This window comes from Sminthopsis crassicaudata, chromosome 1 (genome assembly GCF_048593235.1).
Source record: "Sminthopsis crassicaudata isolate SCR6 chromosome 1, ASM4859323v1, whole genome shotgun sequence".
NCBI classification, from domain to species: Eukaryota; Metazoa; Chordata; class Mammalia; order Dasyuromorphia; family Dasyuridae; genus Sminthopsis; species Sminthopsis crassicaudata.
Window position 1 is genome coordinate 166,114,126 of NC_133617.1, and position 21,925 is coordinate 166,136,050.

General features: G+C 35.3%; 1 protein-coding gene across 1 annotated transcript in view; it reads right to left on the bottom strand.

The window, feature by feature from the left end:
• The window catches only part of NRN1 (neuritin 1), a 55,982-nt gene that overhangs the window by 5,204 nt on the left and 28,853 nt on the right, over window positions 1-21,925 (bottom strand). Inside the window, exon 4 of the mRNA XM_074270962.1 lies at window positions 12,834-12,873. Coding sequence (XP_074127063.1) covers window positions 12,861-12,873 — 13 coding nt within the window. The 3' untranslated portion in view covers window positions 12,834-12,860. The remainder of the gene's footprint in view (window positions 1-12,833; window positions 12,874-21,925) is intronic.

The following is a 21,925-nucleotide window of genomic DNA, read 5'->3' on the forward strand; positions in this document are numbered from 1 at the left end:
TAGATTCTTCAGTTTTATATTCTATAAGCTACTTTAATTTATCTTGAACTGATATATTAATAGTTTTATTAAAACATCTATCTTTGATTCAGGTGAAATAAGGGGAAAAAGAGAATTCCTCCACATCTAGGCTTAGAGATATAGTTAGTGTGTGGGGTGTCTGGGTACCTCAGAGGTCAGACATTGATTAGTGGTAGCAAATACATTCACAAGAACTCTGGGTTGCTGGTCAATGAGAGAGAAGTAAAAAAAAATTCACGACTAATGAGAAGTGCATAAAGTGGTCTGGATTTAATCAACAAATGCTAATTCATTCTTCCCTTCTAATCCCCTGCATATACTTTTTGGATCCTCAGATTATTTTTATAACATCAAGATTTTGATCTGGTTGACTCCAAGATTTGATATCTGGTTAACTAATTAAAAAAAGAATGGTATCACTACTTGAAATAGAAAAATATAAGGGGAGTTGATACTAAGGAAAAGATTTGACTTTAGACATATATACGCCATCTAGATGAAAAATGTCTGTCAAGCAAATGAAATTGTAGAACTGAATTTAAGGAGGAAGATATTGCTGCAAATGTAGACTTGAGATAGGAGATGATAGGTGAAAGGAATGAAAAAAGACAGGATTATGAAGGACAGGGTATATGAAGAGAAGAGTAGAAGGATCAACAGAGATAGAGAAGAGTAGAAGGACCAAGGAAAGAGCCTTATGGTATGTGTACCTTTTGAGGCAGAAAAAGAATGAAAATGAGTTTATCTTTTCACCTAAAAGTTTATGCATTGATTAACTGCATTTCCAAACATAGATTAATTTCTTTTACAGATTGCAAATATAGAGGGATCTGAAGAGGCGAGAAGTAAGAAGCCAGAGGATATATCATTGCAAAAGCTAGTCAACATATTGCAGGGGAAATATGCTTTGAAGAATATCAGGCGGCAGTCATGAATCAAACACCTGAAGATGTTCTATATTTTACAACATTTGAAAGTACATTTTCCACTTCTAGCCTCAAATAATGGTGCTTGTTTTATATTAAAGCACGTACAATAGCACTGCTACCATTAATTACATTTATGCCTTTGAATCTTGGATCCAAAGAGATTTGCAGCAGTATGAATTAGTTGACAGCAAAATTCATCCTGTTTCTTAATAAAGTGTTTCACTTTACTTTCCTTAGTACTTGTAAGTAGATATATACTTAGATTTGCAAAAATAAAATTTTTTTTTGATTTACACCTGTCCATCATTTGATAAGCAAGGTCTGACAATGGTGCCCTATGAAATTTAGGTGGAACTATTACTGAATAAAGCTCTCTAAGAGCAAGGAATGTTTTTCAATCTTGCTTTTGAATGAAACAGAGTCAGAGTCAATAAACATTTGATAAGAGCCTACTATGTTCCTGGTACTATGTTCCATGCTAAGCATGAAGGATACAATTCCTGCCTTCAAGAAGCTCATAATCTGAATGGCGATGGGTAAGAGAACAATACATAAGAAGAAGCTGAAAAGAAGAGAAAGGCTGGTGAGTACCCTGTACTAGGCAGAAAAAATTATTGTAGGCAGATTGGTAAAAAATCTGAGGAGACATTAGTTAACAGAATTGAAGTCATTTTGCAGAATAAATAGCTTCTGGCAATCATGAAGTCTAGAGAGCAGCCAGGTGGGAAACAGATGATTTGAATGCTCTCGGTGCCTTCTTCAAACTGAGGATATGGGAAGAGCTCTCAGATGTCAACCTCCTAACCTCTCTTCTTCAATCACAATAAAGGAGGTGCCTCAGAAGCAGGGGGCACTGAGGATCTATGAGTTCTGGGGTTGATGGCATCTTAAAGAATGGTAAACTCCTGGAGATTATGAAATCCAGGAGAGCAGCTGGATGAGAAATGATGTATGAGCAGCTAGCAGTGTCTTGAATATAGTCAACTACTCAATAAATAGTTTTTGTTATTATTGACTTTAGGATTCTTGATCACCTTTTACTTTTAAAGTTGAACCAAGAAGATCGTTTTTATTGTGATAGTTTTAGTTTAAAGATCTTGTATGTAGAAGGAAAAGGCAGGGAACGCTAAATATGACTGAAAATAGACAATTTTAGAATTTAAGTCAAACAAATTCAGCATTGGGGAAAGAAATTAAAGTGAGAATCACAGAAATGGAGAAATCTGGTGAAAGAGAATTTAGAGATTATGAAACAGGGAGACAAAGTATGTAAACAGGGGAAATACTTTTTTCAGAGTCTGGTATAAATATTTAACAACTGGCTTTCCAGAGAAGGGGGAATGGTTTTATACATACATATAAGCATGCATATATGCCTACCTACATACATAAATATATATGTACATATAATGTAAATTCCGGGATAGCTCCCTGGAGGCTTCAGGATCAGCCAGAGTCAGGATAAGCAAAAGTCCTTGGTCTTTAGGGGGAGAAGTGAAGGAGATGGACAAAACTGCCAGGAGTTTTGCCAAGGATCCCTCCTTGATTCTAGAATTCACAATCTCCACACTTTTCTCCCCCTCCACCTGCAGCCAAGTGAAGTTCTTTCACCTCTCTCACTCTACCCCCTCTTACCTACAATTCTCTTAATCCCAAGCATTGAGTCAGCATTAACTGAGAGAAGAGAAATTCCAAACATATGCTAATAGAGTTATTGTCCAATAGGTAATTAGCCTAAAGTACTAGGTTTTCTGATTCAAGTACACCTTTTAAGAGTTTCAGCCCTTTACAATATATGTTTACATATACACACATATATGTGTGCACATACATACACACATATATATATACATAAATAGATTTACATACACATACATACATACATAAACATGACATACTTTTCTATTTTTCTTTTAGCAATCAAGGTAAGTTACTTGCCTAGGATCTCCTTAGATTTGATCTTAGGCCCTTCTGATTTCAGGGCTGGTGCTCTATCCACTGTGCCACCTAACTGCCCCTAAAACAGGCTTTTAAGAATAATCTGCATTATTGACATATTCTACATCACCTTCTTAAATTTAGACAATCAAAAAAAACCCCAATAAATTGAACTCTGATTTGTAGAGTTTGGTAGTTTCCAATGTGTGCTCATACAGAAATTATACAATGTGCTCATACAGAAATTGAATAATCAGGCCTTCCAAAGTAGGTTTCAGTATACTCTAGGTTGTGGCCAATTTGCACCTTCTGAATTTCATGGACTGCAGATTATTCTTGTGTTTAGGGACTGATATTTTTCCTAGTATCTCTACAATCAACGAAACCTATTGGTACACTACATGACTTGCTTGCAATATCCAAGGAAAATTCATCACCTGAAAATGAATTTTAGTAGATCAATGGTAAAGATCTAACATTCATAAATTCAAAGTCTATGAAATACAATATTTCTGATATTTCTGGACACGATTTAGAAAATGGAATTCTGTGTTGCCAACACCATGAAGTTTCAGTGTAGATTCTACTGATTGATCTTGGAGAGACTGATCATAGAAGTCACTGGCAGCTAGTAATAGCTCTAGCTCAAAGAGGAATTGAATTGGATAGATGGAATTTTGGGGAACCAAAGATGCAGGCAAAGGGTGTGTAATGTGGTGGGGAAAATGTGATATTTGGTATCCTAAGTGTGAAGTTCAGATTTCAAATCTGCTACTACTTACTGTGTGAGTTTGAACAAACTAATTAATCTTGGCTATTTGGACTTCAGTTTCTTCATTTATAGAATAAGAATGTTGAATTTTATGATCTTCAAGATGTTTCCAGCTCTAATGATCTTATGCAGGTTGAAAGTAAAAGGAAGGACAAAAAAAGTGAATTGTTGCATGGGCCAAGCCTATAACCCAAAGTTTTTCATTACTCAGGCTTGGGTAACAATTGGAGGATTATCCTTTCCTTCTATTGTGCTTTGTCAGTTATATAAAAACAGTAAGGCAATTTGAGCCAGATCAAGAGAGATTCTGATTTGTCTTGTCCTGCTGCAGCCCATGATTTCATTTATTTGTTCACTTATCTAGCAGGAGCAGCAGCAGCTACCTTAATCCCTGATATTATTCTCAAATCTGTAGGAGACAAACTGCAATAGTGGAGTTTGGAGAATCATGACATGTAACAAGTGTTCAGTTTTTTCTGTTCCCTATTTGTGGACCACTAAGTAAATGTAGGAAAGGCTCAGAAGACACTGATAAGACTCTAACATTGGGGACAGTTTTTGCTTGGGAAATGACACTTTGTGGCTAATATGAAAAGATGGTTGCAAATCAGCAGGATGATTTCAGAGATGTCTGAAGAGACATGAACTGATGCTAAGTGAAATGAGCAGAACCAGGAGATCATTGTACACAGCAAGGAGATTATATGATGAACAATTCTGCTGGATGTGGCTTTTTCCAACAATGAGATGATTCAGATCAGTTCCAATGATCTTAAGATGAAGAAAACCATCTCTTCAGAGAGGACAATGGAAACTGAGTATGGACCACAACACAGCATTTTCACTCTTTTTATTGTTGTTTGCTTGCATTTTATTTTCTTTCTCAGTTTTTTTTCCTTCTTGATCTGATTTTTCTTGTGCAACAAGATAACTATATAACTATGTGTACATATATTGGATTTAACATATATATATATATGTATATTTTTAATAGTTTTTATTTACCAGATAAATGCATGGGTAATTTTATAGCATTGATAATTGCCAAAACTTTTGTTCTAATTTTTCCCCTCCTTCCCGCCCCCCCAGATGGCAGGTTGAAAATACATGTTAAAAATGTTAAAGTATAAATTAAATGCAATATATGTATATGTAACATATATTTTAACATATTTAACATGTACCTGCCATCTAAGGAAGAAAGTGGGGGGGAAGAAGGGGAAATTTGGAACACAAGGTTTTGCAAGGGCCAATGTTGAAAGATTACCATGCATGTGTTTTATAAATAAAAAGCTTTACTTTAAAAAAAAAAAAAGAATTTAAAAAAAAAAAAGAAAAATAATAACAGAACTTGTTGGGAAAAAAAGAAAAGATGGTTGGAGAATTTGTCAACTCTTGTTTCTGAGTTAATATTACATTTCCTCTAATCTGATTAAAGCATTTAATTGTGGATTTGAGGTTTTAGTGACTCAATGAGAGTGACTAATAGGTATGGCTTATAAACCATGAGTGACAAATAATGGTTCACAAGAGCAACTAGGTTCATTACAGTGAGGTGACACAGTGAATAAGGAATTGGTCTTGAACTCAAATCCTGCCTTAGATACCATCAATGTGACTTTGTTCAATAAACTTAACCTCAGCCTGCCTCAATTTCCTCAATTCCCAAAATGGGAACAATAACAAACCTACTTCACAGTATTGCTGTGAAAACCAAATATGATAATATCTGTAAATCACTTATCACAGTGCCTTAACAAATGCTTATTTCTTTCTAGATAGAACCTAGAATATAACCATAAACATGGTAGATAGATAATACAAAAGGAAGCAGTTTCCTTTAAAAAGACTACACAGGTCACCTCTTATATTTAAGATCTATAACTCATAGTTTCTTGAAGTCTTTTTAAAAATCAATCAATCAATTAGCAAATATTTAAGTGCTTACTATGTGTTAGACACTTTGTTAAGTATTCAGTATACAAGCTTTCCTCTCCCCCACTAAAATACAACAATAATTCCTGTACTCAAGTAGCTTATATTCTAAAGGGTAAGAGGACATTACATAAATTTGTTGTTGTTCAGTTATGATTGACCCTTTGTAACTTCTTGTGGGATTTTCTTGACAAAGATACTGGAATGCTTTGCCATTTCCTTCTCTGATTCATTTTCCAGATGAGGAAATTGAGGCAAATAGGGTTAAGTAACTTGTTTGAGATCACACAGTTAGCATCTGAGGTCAGATTTGAAGTCAGGGCTTCCTGAATATAGGCCTGAGGCTCTGTCCATTGAGCCACCTGGCTGTCCCATATAGTTCAGATGGAATAGTAACCTTTAGAAGCTTGTAGGGCCAGCTCTCATAGAATGTGTTCCTTGAGCTAAATCTTGGAAAAAAATCCAGACATTTATGAAGTAGAGATGAGGAAGGAAAACATTTCATATATGGGCATGTGTCTATGTGCATACATAAGACATACAGAAAGGATTATATATGAGGAAAAACAAGCCAACATGGCTAAACTGTATTGTACATGTAGAGGAACAACATAGAAGAAGATTGGAAAAATAGGAAAGGGATAAATTGAAATGACAAACAGGGACCTTTATATTTGATTCTAGAGGTATTAGGAAGTCCTTGGATTGGAAGAGGGCAGAGATATAGTCATATCTACCCTTAGGAAAAATAACTTTGCCAGCTAAGTAGAGAATGAGTAGAGAGGGGGTGAATAGCCCATTTATTTATGGAATCGCTGATTTATTATGATTCAAATAAAAGAGGAAAAATATCTCTGAAAAGGAACATGAGGTTCAGCTCCCCACTTATGTTTTCTATCCATGAATTCATTGTACCCAGGTTGTTCAAGAGTATGAGGAGCATAGTCCTTGTGCACCCAGTTTATGACTAAGAGAATGGAATCACTAGGGGTTTCCTCTGGATCAAGGAGTACAGTGTGCATAGATGTTTTTTTTTTTAAAGGAGATTCATTAGGAAAGATCATGATAGCAGCAAGTGGGAAGTAATACTTCAACAACACTTTAAGGCACAGAGAGTTCAGAAGCAAAAGATTCAGAGATATAGAAGCAGATGGCATGGGGATGGGGTGGTAGAGGGAGGAAAAATGAGCAAGGAGCAGAGAAAAGGGAAGAGAGAAACATTTTCATAACTTGTAGCAGATAGAGGAGTGCTGGGGACAGGAGTTTGGGGAATTCTTTTTATAGGGTTTTGGTGGTGGGAGATGGGCTCACCCTTGTCTGTGCTACCTTTGGGTTAGTTCACTATGTCAAAGTCTGAAAATAAATGACCAAAGAACCACAGAGGTTATATAACAACTGTTAATTCTGAAAATACCAAAGAGCTTACAGAGATTGTTCATTAACTATTAACTCTGAAAAATAAAATAAAATAAGATAAGGAACCAAAGAGGTTATTACAGAGATTGTAGCAAAAGATTTATACCAATGGTCAATTCTGAAAAATAAACTAAAATAAAATAAAACCAAAGAGCTTGCAGAGGCTATAAGCCAAAAGCTTTCTTTATTCTATTGGAGGAAGGAAATTAGACATGTGTGCTAGGGTTTCTCTAGATGGAGACCCAAGGTGACAAGGTTCAACCTTGATGTATATACTTGTGGTGAGACAAAGAGCCAGGCAGTAAGGTGTAGCCATAACAGTTAGAGGTAACAGCAACAATGAGATATTTGCCTAGTGAAAAAGTCTATTTATAGTAGGCTTCATGACTGGAACATAGTTCCTGCAGGCTTCTGTCTGAGCTTAGGGACAACTTGGAGCTGGTTTGAGCCAATTTTGTGATTAAACTACTGCAGAGTTTATACACACACACACACACACACACACACACACACACACACACATGTGGGTGGGTGTGTATAAATAAATAAATAAATGAATGAATAAATATATATATATATATATATATATATATATATATATGTGTGTGTGTGTGTGTGTGTGTGTGTATGTGTGTGTGTGTATAAATACACACACACACACGAGGCCAATTGGGCATGGAAAAGATGTCAAGTTGAAGGACAGTTTGTGCATATAGGTTGATGAGCTTGGGGGTTAAGATGGCAAATCCAATAATTTGTTAGCTCTTTCCATTTAGCAATAATGTAAAATGTCATTTTTATCTTGGAGGTTAGCTCCATGGGAAGACCTACTGGGGAAGTGCATATTAGGTATCGTTACAAAACTCCCAATAAGGCAGAGTTTAAGCAGAACGAGCCATAAGTCTAGCCATTGTCTCTTACAAGCAGAAAAAAAGAAAAGGAAGACAAGAATGTAGAAGGAGAAAAATGCCCCCCCCAAAATAATGTTTAAATTGAGGCCTTGGTGGTTGGATGCATAACAAAAAGAAAGAAGAAAAAACAAAACAAAAATTCTTGGGACAACTTTCTTTTGGATGTCTGCTGCTTCAGGATCTGCTAATTCTTAAGTTCTGCTGTTCACTCAGGGGCTTTCTTCAGATGAACCAGGAATCTACCCACACAAATTTGGCAGCTGCGGGGATAGTAGAAGGATTTGGTAGAGGTTCTTAAATTGACTCAGGGAATAAACATGTGCAGTTTTCTGAATTTAGAAAAAAATGTATCCCATTCCCCAAATATTTGTGTGACATGAAAACAATGACTGATCAATTCTGGGCCAGTTTTAAAATAAGACATAGGTTGTTTGAGATGTACAATTGTGAGAAAACTCCTTGTATTAATCTTTGAATCTGCTTTTCTGGTCAGTATAACAAGGTCTCTAAACAGCACATGGAGATGGTCTGGTTTCCCAACCACGCAGGGATTGGTTCAAACCATATAACTAAGAATTTTTTCCACCCAATTCCCACAATTAAATAAAGTTTTCTCAGAAGACAGATGTGGGACTAGAGCTATAATTGAACAGATACTAAACTAGTTCCAGTATTGAGTCACAAGATGGAGTCAGGATAGTTTACTCAATTCCTACTATTAACTGCTTGTTTTTCTAATACCCCCAATTCATTCTATTTTCCCACTTTTCCCTTATGGGAGAGTGGGTAATCCACTCCCTCTATGGATCACTTATCTATAAGTCAAATCTATAAGACTTTTTCATAAATTCATATTCATAATTATATTATTAGGTTACATAGATAGTTATATTTCAAATTAGACTAGATAGTTATAGATCAAACTATTTAGAAGTCTCACAATGGACCTATTTTGAAGAAGGAAGATTTATGTGTCATCAATATAACCAAAGAAAACTTAAACATAAACATCATAAAACAAAAGACCAAAACAATAAATAATTATTATCAGTTAGCATAACCCCATCATGAGCAATTATTGACAATGAACATAATCACGTTATCTCAAAGGTATTGGTAATACTGTGTTAGTTTATACACATATATTTTTACACATATACATACATAGATATATATGTGTATGTGTATATATATCTATATCTATATCTATCTATCTATCTATCACATTTACTAGTGTCCTACTGGTCTTACTGCACACGTCTGAAATTTATCTGAGGGAAGTTAGCAGGACTGAGGGGCCCTCACAGTAAGGCTGGCTTCTCTTATTTAGTTAATTTATGAAATAGTTTGCAGTGGCTCCTATACTCTCCTAATTTATGAGTTGTAAGTAATTGCTATGCTCCCTTAATTTATGGAAGAGTCTATAAGTGACTTCTAAGTTCTCCTTTGTAATCTCACTTTCTAGTATTGTCATCTCATATTAGCTACTTATAAACTTATTACACTAGCTAAAAGGAGTGGTTGACTAGAACAAGATACAATTTGAACACAAGTGAGGAGTTACTTGATCCAGGAAGTCCATCGGTAAGGTGATGATCCAGGTGAGAGGGACTGGGTAGTGACTTTAGGTGTAAAGAAGGGAACATATAGGAGAAATATTGAAGAAAAAGAAATTATAAGATTTGTCAGCTGATGGGATGTGTGGGGATGAGAGAAAGTGAGAAGCTGTGACTTGATTTACTATAAAAATGGTGGTATTCTTCATAGCAAAAAAAAAAAAGTCAGAAGAAGAGTAGATTTTAAGGGAAAGATGAGTTTTGCTTTAGACACTGAATTTTAGGACATCAAGTTTGAAATGTCCAATAGGCATGACGATGTATGTTTGTAGCAGTTAAGATACTAGCACTGCCTTTGATTGATATCTTTGGGATGGTAAATTGGGCTGCCTTTTATCTTCATTCTTACCTAATCCTTAATCTTGAATGGGTATGGCCTCAGACAAACTGAGACCTGGGAAAGACCTTGATTTAGAAAGACCAAAGTCACTGACTACATGTTGGGCCACAATCCTCTTGACGTTTGTTTTGCTTCTGTATTCTGATGATTCCGAAGGAAAGATGAAGTCTAATGATTGAAATTCAATTGATGCCCAAGTCAAAAATTGCTCTCTAAAGTACCATTGTACACAAATACCATGAGGACTAGTGCCATGTGGTAGATAGAATGCAGTAAAATTCAGTCAGGAATATCTGTGTTTAAATCCTGAATGTGATAGTTATGTATTGTGTGACCATGGGGCATATCATGTAATCTCTCTGTGACTCTGCTTCTTTATTACAAAACAGGGATAATAATACCAATAGTATATTTCACAGGATCATTTTGCATGTGAAATGCTTTGTGAACCTCAAAGAGCTATGGAAATATTAGCTACTATTATGATCATTACATTTGACCAATTTTATTATTACTATTTTGTTCTTTGAAATTTGTTTTTATCCTGAACATAGCTTGGTATATGGTATAAATAGCTTTTATGGTTATAATTGCCCTTCTTTTCTCGAGATATTTTTTATTATATCTTCACTATTTAAAGTTTTTATCCTTTCATCTCTTCCCTTGTCTTTATCCTTTTTTTCTTCTTTTTTTTGAATCAGAATCTTTTTTATTATAGCTTTTTATTTACAAGATACATACATGAGTAATTTTTCAGCACTTAACCTGGCAAAACCTTCTGTTTCAACTTTGCCCCTCCTTCCCCCCATCCCCTCCCCCAGATGGCAGGTAGATAATACATGTTAAATATATTAAAGTATATGTTAAATACAATATATGTGTACATGTCCGTCCATACAGTTATTTTCTGCACAAGAAGAATCAGACTTTGAAATAATGTAAAATTAATCTGAGAAGGAAATAAAAAATGCAGGCAGACAAAAACAGAGGGATTGGAAATGCTATGTAGTGGTTCATACTCGTCTCCCATAGTTCTTTCATTGGATGTAGCTGGTTCTATTCATTATTAAACAAAAGGAACTGATTTAGTTCATCTCATTGTTGAAGAGGGACACGTCCATCAGAACTGATCATCATATAGTATTGTTGTTGAAGTATATAATGATCTCCTGGTCCTCCTCATTTCACTCAGCATTGGTTCATGTAAGTCTCTCCAGGCCTTTCTGAAATCATCCTGCTGGCCATTTCCTACAGAACAATAATATTCCGTAATATTTATATACCATAACTTTCATATACCATACCATTCAGCTATTCTCCAATTGATGGGCATCCATTCAATTTCCAGTTTTTAGCCACTATGAAAAGGGCTGCCACCAATAAACTGAGAAAACAGATTTTGTTAAGCTCTGGTATTTTAGGGTTCACTCTGCCTTTGGCATTTGTGTAACTTCTCTGATGATCTACTGCTTTGCTACCAAAGCAGAGTAGCCAACCTGTGGTAGAGTCCTCCCAGGAAATTTACCACCCACCTGCCCCCCAGTCCGCTTAGTATGTTAGCTTCCGCCTTCTACCTCCCTGCCTGCGCTGGCCTCCTCTTACTGAACAGGACAAACCTTTTATGACAATCTTCCAGATTATCTTCAGTTTGTAATTTGTTGTATTCCTCCCAATATTCATGGATTTTACCAGTGAAGCACTATTTCTGAGCTAAATTTGGTAATTGGTAGTGAGGGTAGAAGGGGAGCTTAGAATCACACATGTGTCCTCTCCACCTTCTTGGCTCCACTGCCCTTGCCTTTATCCTTATTCCTAATGCAACTTTACATGTCTATTCAGGACCACTAACCACTTTTTATTCAGAAATAGTATTTTTTAGCCTAAAGTATCTGTATATTGCCTTGACCCTCTCTTTCACTTTACACATATAGACTTAGGCTGATTCTTTACATCAGCTATTTACCAGCCCATTACCAAGGAAAATAAACTGACTAAATCTTGAACATTTGCTTGAACATTGGAGATGACCAGATCAAATGCAACTAGGCAGTTATTTCAGTGATTCTTACCAACAGTTCAGTCATAACAATTGTTTGTTGATTGTCTTTTAACAACTGAAAAAAAGCAATCTTGTATATTTTTAATATATGGTAAAACCCAAGCTTCTTTAATTGTGGGTCATAACCCCATTTGGGGTTCACATAATTGGATATGGGGGTTGCAAAAATTTGGCAATAACTTGATGATCAAAAATTAATTCAAAAGAAAATGCTAATGAATCTGAGGTGTTTCTGGCAGTACTTGTCCATAATGCACTGCACAACTTCACTGCAGCCTTGGTTCTGGACACATGATATATCTATACTTTGCATGCAAGCAGGAACACTGTCAGAAATAACCTTAACTCAGATTTGAGAGGGGGTTGCCTAAAAATTTCTCCAGCAAAAAGAATGGGTCTCAAGTGGAAAAAATTTAAATCTTTGGTTAAACTATACCATTAGGGCTTCAGGTTCAGTGGACTGCTTCTTAAATATTTCTAGTTTCTAGTCACTAAAGTTTATTCCTGTAGATGTGTGTGCATGTATGCACAATGTACATGTGTGTATACACATGCATGCACATAAACATATACATATGTATCTATAAACACACACACACACACATATATATATGCACACACACACTTACATAATATGCCTATAGAGTTTATCCTTGTCTAGGTATATTGTCTCTATATGTATATGTATGTATATGCATGCATGCATGTAACAAAATATCATTTTGACATATGAGATAATAATGGCTCCTATTATGTGCCAGGAATTGAACTAAGTGTTTTTCAAGTATTATTTTCTTTGATTTTATCTTCACAACCATGCTGTGAGGTAGATGCTATTACTACCACCATTGTACAGAAGAAAAAATACAGAAAGAGGTTAAATGATTTGAACTTACCTGATTCCAGGTCCAGCACTCAAGCCATTATATCATCCAGCTGTAATGAAGAATTCAGAAAAACATAGGAAGACTTATATGAACTAATATAAAAACAAAGTAAGGAAAACCAGGTAAATAATGCAAAAATAACTATAACAATGTAAACAATGATAACAAAAAACGAAATTGAAAACTGTGCTATTATAATGAGCGTGGGCCCATATTCCCCCCCTCTTCCCCAATAAGATAAAAAATTCACTTTTCTTTTGTTGGAAAGATGTGGAAAATGAATGTGGAATGGTACCTGAACTATCAGACATGGTGTGTTGGTTTTATTTTTAAAAATTACTAAAGTAGGTGAAGAGGATATATATATATATATATATATATATATATATATATATATATATATATATATATATATATATATATATACACATGTATTTATTTATACCTACACATATGTGTGATTTTTTAAAAAAAGTGTTAACAAAACTTTTTTTGAAGCTTTTTTATTTTCAAAACATATTCAAGGATAATTTTTCACCATTGACCCTTGCAAAACTTTGTGTTGCAATCCTCCCCCTTCCCCCATCCCCTCTCCTAGATGGCATGTAATCCAATATATGTTAAACTTGGTAAAAAAAAATGTAAATCCAATATGGGCATATGTATATATAAAACTTAAGCAAAATAAAGTCTGTTCTTGCCATACTTTACTTTTGTATAAAGGACACTTCCTTAGTTATCTTCTCTGAGTTTAATTTAATGGATTAAGTTCAGCAAATTTTAATTAATTATTATTTGTACCTATCACAAGTAAAGCACTTTGTCTGGTAATGGAGACACAAAGATACAAAACAGCATGATCTGATCTCTGCCTGGAATGTTTTAAGCAAAACATTAAAAAATTAATTCCTATATTTTGAGGAATAGAAAGGCTAGATAACCTAATGTTTCCTCCCTAAAAATCCTCTCTTCATGGAATTACTTAGGTGTAGTCCTATTTGCAGCAAAGAAAAATGGGTCCAAATGGATCCAGTGACCTCTGGAGGGTTCTTCATACCCTCGGGATCTATAATTAGTCTCTCTGATTCACTTTCCTAACCTGTGGTAGCTGGCTTTTTCTTTTCTGAGACTTCCAAGGAGACCATAAACCCTAATTATAGTCTTCCTAATTATGCAAAGGTTTATCATGGGGAGAGGAAAAGGAGAAATTAGTGCTCACAGGAGAGGAGTTTGGAACCCACAGCATGGTAATAATATTTGACACTGATATATCACTTTGTAAAGGGAGTTTATGAAGTCCTTGACAGGTTTTAAAAAAATAACTTTTTCCTTAGAAGATAAAAGAAAATAGTGAATAGCTTTATAAAGCCCAATTCTAAAAGGTTTTTTCCCCCTATCAAATTATTATAAATACTCAGATTTCTCCATAGTCACTATATTAAGCCATACACAATGTTTACACCTAGATTGCAGCAGTGCCAACACATCCTCAGAAAACTGATGGGGGATGTTGGTAATCGCTTCTTTGATTCAGGCTTGGAATTCTGCCAAACACTGTGGGTTTTGTAGCATAAACTACATTCTTCACAGTCTTCATGAGAAAAAAAAAGGCAGAGGAAGGAGGGACCACAAGCATGAGATGAGGTATAAGGCTTCCAGGCCTTTTAAAATACCCAGGTTTTCTAGATCACTCCATAAAACAGCATGGCATATTGTTGTTGAAACAGATCCAAGCTGTGTGCCATTGCTGCTTCCTGCAGCATGCATGGATCAACTGAGGCTGGGAATAAGGCTGGTATTCTATCTGGGATGGGGAAAACAATTGAGAAAGGTGACTTCTTAACCAAAGAAGGGAGTTAATCACAAAGATCAAATAATAATTTTAATTACATGACATTGACAACTTTTCTGCATGAACAAAATCAATGGAAATAGGATTAGAAGGGAGACTATCATTAGAGGGAAAATTTTTGGTCAGATATATCTGGTAAGACTCTGATATTCAAGATATATAGGCAATTAATATAAATTAAAAAGACAAAGTACTCTTCTTCAATTGATGTGATCAAAAGACATGAACAAAGAGTTCTCAAGGAAAGAATTACAAAGTATAAACAATCATATGAAAGCTTATTCCAAATCAGTTATAGTAAGAGGAAAATAAATCAAAAACAACTCTGAGGTTTTACCTCACAGCTAGAAAATTTGCAAAAATGACAAAATATTGAAAAAGAATTGGAGGGGCTAAAGAGGCAGGAAGGATGATTCAGTTCCAATCGAGCTGCTGAATGATAAACCATTCTAGAAAGCATTTATAATTATCCTTTTAAAAGTGACCAAAATGTTCCTTCCCTTTGATCTAGAGATTTCTCTGCTGGACACATACCCTAAGAATGTCAAAAGCTCCTAAAACTGTCCAATACATACTAAAATATTCACAGCAGAATTTATTTTTGTGGTAGCACAAACTTGGAAACAAAATACGTCTGCAAATTGAGAAATGGCTAAACAAAGTTGTGTCACACTAATATAATGGAATAAAACTCCACTATAAAATATAAATCTGAAGAATTCAGAGAAGCTCAGGAAGATAGAATGAACAGAGCAAAATCAACTTGCCATATAATGTAAATATCTTTTAGGAAAACAATATACATAATGACTGCAACAATGGAGATGGGAAAAAATAAAACTGAATTCTGTGTAATTATAATGACAAAATTAGACCATATAAAAGAATTGAGAAATTTACTTCCTTCCCTTCTTTTCAGAGTTTGGGGACAATGCATGTTTATATGTGTTAAACTGATTTTCTTCCCCTTTCTCTCTCCTCTCTTCTATTCTGCTTTTCTGTCCTTTCCTCTCCTGTCCTGTCTTCTACTTTCCTCTCCTTTTGTTTCATCTCCTTTCCTCTCCTTAACTCTTCTCTTCAGTCTCTCTCTCCTTTCTTTTTCTTCTTTCTTTCTTTCTTTCTTTCTTTCTTTCTTTCTTTCTTTCTTTCTTTCTTTCTTTCTTTCTTTCTTTCTTTCTTTCTTTCTTTCTTTCTTTCTTCTTCCTTCCTTCCTTCCTTCCTTCCTTCCTTCCTTCCTTCCTTCCTTCCTTCCTTCCTTCCTTCCTTCCTTCCTTCCTTCCTTCCTTCCTTCCTTCCTTCCTTTCTTTCTTTCTTTCTTTCTTTCTTTCTTTCTTTCTTTCTTTCTTTCTTTCTTTCTTTCTTTCTTTCTTTCTTTCTTTCTTCTTTCTTTCTTTTTTTCTCTTCTTTTTTCTCCACACCTATGTGTTTATATAATGTTTTGTTACCACGTAAGGGTAGGAGATAGTTGTGATATATTTGTAAATGAAATTTCTATAAAATCAATCAATCCATCAATCCACAAACATTTAGATTTAAATCTACTACATTCAGACATTGGCAGTATAAGTACAAAGAATGAAACAATCCTTAATCAAAAGGAGTTTAAAATAGAAATAAATATAAGGCAAAAAGTTATTTTTCAATCTTGCCTATAAGGGATTTCTCACTTAGTAGGGACAGGGAAGCTATCCAATTCTGAATGTTTAAAAATACATCAATAAAAATAAGATAAAATTATGAAATGAAAGAAAGAAAAATACTCTGTGAACTAAATACTCAACATCTCTACAATTATATGAACTTAAGTTTGACTCAAAATTACAATTATTCCCATCTCAGAGATGTAAGCATTATTTTCCTATAAGGTTATTTTAAAGCTTTCTATATGGCTTTTATCTTGATATCTTTAGCTGTTAATCTTCCTAAAAAACATCTTTTATTTACTTTTTAAATATACCTTATACATACATGTACACAGACCCACCCACACATGCAACTATTCACATGCTATTTCTCTTGATAGAATGTAAGCTTCTTGAAGGTAAGGATAGTTTCATTTTTTGTCTTTGTATTCTCAGTTCCTAGTGTATAATTGTTGGTTTTGTGCTTCATTCTCAAATAGAACCATGACATCATGATAGTGATGTCATAAAATGGAAGTGAATTAGATTTAAATGAGGGAGGGCTGTGCAAAGTCACTAGTCTTACTTCCTCCTCTGGAGCCATCAGTGACAAGATATGGATCAAGATAACTGGAACTTGTCAGTTGCTTAGTTGGTTGAAAGGGTCCCTTAGAGATATTATAAGAGTCAGGGCCAGAAGCCTATCATAATTCAGACATTGAAGATGGGATTTGGAATAAGAAAATCATGGTTCTCTTATTTCCTACTTGTGTGACCTTATGTATAAAATGAAAAAATTCAACTGAGGGTCTTCGACTCCAAAAAATATAATTCCATGTTTTATATCTCCTATATAATCCTTGGATGAAGCAGAATGAATGCTCGATCAAACATGTAATAAGCTAATACACTTTACATGGATAGCCCAGGTAGATTTTAATTCCCAATATCATACTGTAGTTTTACATTCTGCTTGACAGAAGGGTTCTGGAGAATGGCCATTTGTAATTCTGGTTGACAGGACCAGCCCCAGGCAAAAATTTGAAGTAGATGAAGTTTGTCTTCAGTTATTTTGGCCTTCCAGTTTCCCTTATCCTTTTGTCTTCCTTCAGGCACCCCGTGTTCTCTTATTCTTTGTCAGCTATCAAAAACAGCTGGAAGATTCTTCAGTCATACTAAGATGTAAATGACAACTATCAGCTTGTAGCCCTTTACTTTTTCCTTGAAGGAATCTTTCAATGCAAGACATATACCCCAAGGTGGTCAGTGATAAAAAGAAAAGTCCAATATACACCAAAATATTCCTACCAGCACTTTTTTTGATGTATCAAAGACTGGAAACAAGTTATATGCACATCTATTGGGAAATGGTTAAACAAGTTACATGAATCAATGCATGAAAGAAAGAAGGAATAAAAAGAAACATGAGAAGCTTCATGAACTGGTGCAACATGGACCATGGATCCTAAGTCCAGAGCTGGAAGAGATTTCAGGGGATTTCTAGTGGAAATCTCTCATTCATAGCTATGGAAACTGAAGCCCGTTGAGGTTGAGTGGCTATCTCAAGTTTGTCCAGATAGTAAGGGAGTAGAGTTGAGATTTGAACACAGATTTTCCTGACTCCTAGCCTTTGCAAGGTTCCTTGCTAACCTCCTAAACAGTAACTAAAACAACATAAGTGAAGAGAACAGCAGAAAAATTGAAATTGAATGCTTTAAAATTACAATGACCAGGTGTAAGAATGAGGATCAGCCTCACTTAAACCTTACTTAAAGTAAATGACCAAGTGCTCCACCTTGATGCATTAGCTAGCTAAGAGCACATCTTAGCTGTTTACTATGTGAACTAGACCTGACTTTTTTTGTTGAATCAATTAACCATAGGCTTTAAATTAAGTCTGAAAATGGTCTTGATCAATTTAGTTGTCTTTGAAACCCACTAGATAAACTGGAGTATTGTTCTATAGGAAGTGTGTTTGGATTGGTTGAGGAAATTTGATCAAATATTGTGGTCCATCTATAAAATAGTGAGCCAGTTCAGAACTGGAAGATTTGTGTGTCTGAAAGACAGAACAAAAACCAAACCTCTGAGAAAGGGAGGTTGGGAAAAGAATCTTGCCTTTTTGCCCCTTTGACTAGAGAAGGGCCTTGGGAACTGTCAGGTCAGAGGATTTTGATCTTTCACTAGATCCTAGCAGAAGTTCCCAGTAGTTGAGGATAATCTAGATTCAGAGAGAAAAAGACAGATTCTAATCTCTTAAGAAGTCCTATAGAAAAAGCTCCCACATACCTAAGGTTAATGTCTTGGGGACTCTAACAGAAGGATTTCCTGGGAGATTTCAGTTAGCCTTTTGCCATATATACACTCTAAACTTGAGCCAATTTTGTTTTGGATTCTGTATGTACTAGTGGGAGAGTATTTCATAGATTGTTGATGGGGATTATTGTTACTATATCAGCTTAGTAAATACTGCTTTCTAAAAGCTAATTAAATCTGACTGATTGATAGCAACCATTTATCAAAGAGGAAAGCATACTGATGGGGGCTTGGGAGCTATAGCTTTAGAAAACCCCAAAACAAATAGCAACTGGGTCCTGGGAAACCAGTCAGTTCAACTAAAGCTGTTGAGAGAGTGGTTCCTGAGCATCTGCAACATAAACTTGTACCAAAAGGAAAGATGAAAATAAATCTCCCTCCTTTCTTTGAAGAGATGGAGGATGTGCTTGGCACAATGCCTGACATTATAAACACTTAATGATTGTTGATTGACTAAATGTTGTTATGAAATATTGCATTTAATTTCCAATTTGGCTGATGTATTGGTTAGTTTTGTTGTACTTTTTTTCTTTTTAAACTAGCTGGGTACCAATGAGTAAGTGGCTTGCCAAAGTTCACATAGCTAGTATGTGTCAGAAATTAGATTTCTCTCTCTCTACCTCTGTCTTTTTCCCTCCCTCTTTCCTTCCTTTTCCCCTTCCCCATCCCTCCTTTTTTCTTCTCTCCCTCACTTCCTTTCTTCCTCTATCCTTCCTTCTGTTCTTTCCCCTCTCTCTTTGTCTCTCTCCCCCCACTCCTTTTCTCTGCTAGGGGGAGGGAAAGAAAAAGGCACAAATAGACAAATACAAGTGATATGAAAGTAGAAGTTATTAATAAAACTTTTAAAATACATAATTTAAAAAACTGGGATCTTTACCTTAGGCAAAAAAGGTTTAAATTCTAAACTATGCTATTTTAATTATCAGCAAGGAGGTGTGTATGTGGGATGGCATAGCATTTGGTGGAAGTTTTAGGATGTCTTCAGATATAATGGGGGATAATCAGGGTAGTCCCCCTTCTCATCTGCATGTGTGTGTGTGTGTGTGTGTATATATATATATATATATATATATATATATATATATATATATATACACACAGATATATAGATATAGATATAGATATAGATATATAGATATATAATACATACATGATATATATGTATAATGTATACATGTATTTCTTAAATATCTATCTTATTCTATTTGTCTATCTATTCATCTACCTATCTATCATCTGTCTATCATCTGTCCCTGTGACCTGTTCTAGTAGGTGACCTCCTTTCTAAATGACAGATAAAAACAGAGTCTTAATAATTGGTATCCTGGTGCTCTTCATGTACAACTCTGGCCATTTTTTTTCCAGTTGCTACCTTATAATGAAAGAACTTCCACCTTGAGGTGTCCTACTCTCATAAATGTGGGCTGTCGCTCCTAGGCCACTATTTTAATAACGAAACAAAAATAAAACAAAAATCCTGCCAGCCTAGCTTCACTTAACTTAAGAATCTCTGAATATCTCCACAATATCGGATACCTTTTCTTTTTCTTCCCTCCTTCCCATCTTCTCATTCATTCTTCAGTTTTAGACTCATAAACCAGGAGAAGCTCAACTCTGTCATTGTACCTGGATAAGATATTTCATCCTATTTCCCTATAGCCTCTCACTTTACATCCATCCAACTTTCCTCTGCTTTGTATGTTGTCTCCTGTTAGAATGCAAACTTTTTGAAGGCAGGAGTCTTTTTGCAAAAGTTTTACCTTTTGTATTTTTGTCCTTAGTCTTTAGCACAGTGCTTGGCATATAGTGAATGTTTAATAAATGCTTTTTCATTCATTCATAGTAAGCAATTGAGCAGAAAGAGTTGTCCACTAACTTTAAAAGGAGAAACTTTGTTATAACTCTCTGCTCTATCTCTGTCTGACTCTGACTCTCCCTCCCCCCCTCTCTCTCCCTTTCCCTCTCCTTCTCTCTCTTCCTCTCCCTCTTTCTCTCTGTCTCTCTCACCTGGCCAGTTTGAGCCTCTTCCTATAATGTCCATCATGGAGGAGGGTAGGGTTGGTGCTTTTTCTTATGAAGGGAATCAGTTCTTTATTCACTTAGACTATTTTTATGTTCTGGAAGAGCTTGATCTCACAGAGATTTCTCTTAGTAATCCTGATTTACCTGTGTACCCACAAAGGTGCATAAGGGAAAATCTCTTAGACAAAACTTAAAATTGGCTCATATCTAGGGTCTCTCCAATGGAATCAACAGAATCTCTTCTAGAAAGTTATTCAATGTACAAAGTATTCAGGTAGAGGGCAGTTATTTATTTACTTTACCACAAAAAATCTTAAAACACACAAAAGACTATAGACACATATTGACAAATACTATGAAATAGTAACCCATAATTCTTCTTTTTACACTCCTCAGAGGTTGATATCTAAAAACTAAACCAAAACTAAAACCAAAACCACTTTATGGAATGGTTCAACACGTTCTCTATTTTCCTATCAGTTCAGTACTGTCTGAGCAATGCACTCAATGTCCATATCTTTTTACAAGCCAGAGAATGGTTTGAGTTTATCCTTTCTTGGCTGGGGTTCATTTTCCTGGCAATGATCATCTTCTCCTCAAAGATGTTATTTCAGAGATCATCTCCTTTTAGGCCATCAACACCAGAATCCAGAAGCTTACAACCTCTCAGATCCATGCGATTGTTGATACAGATCCATGTTAGCTATGTTTAGGGGGAAACATAATAAAGCAGAGGAGAGAGCCAGGAACTTGAGCTCTAGTCTCAGGTTCACATAGGCAAGCATGTGCACTGTCTGCTGTTATTACAATTGTTATTGCTGTGTTAGGTAAAAGGGGGAGGAGGGAAGGAAGGGATATCCTTTCTTCCACCATCACAATGGTAGGGAGAGTTCTGACTCATTAGATTGATAGAGAGAGGGAGAAAAAGAACTCTTCATGCTTGGTTACAAAATATTTTCAGCCTTTTTATTGAGTGGGGGTGAGTTGGTATAAAGGTTTAAGTCTTTGATTGTTATTGTATTTTAGCAAAGGTTCAGTACTCCTGTTCAATCCAGGAGAACTACCCCTTATCAGCCAAGCTGGCAGGCTCACGACTATTCTTGTTACATTTGTCTCCTATATTATTCTACAAAGCTTGCCTTCTCTATCTCCTTGCAAACTGGCTGAACAATTCATTTGATTTTCTTTCCTACACTATCACCATTCATTCTTAATGAGGAAAATTGTTTAAATGGAATGTTCTCCATAGTGGCAAGTATGTTTTGATAGTTCCAAATTCTGAATGCCTC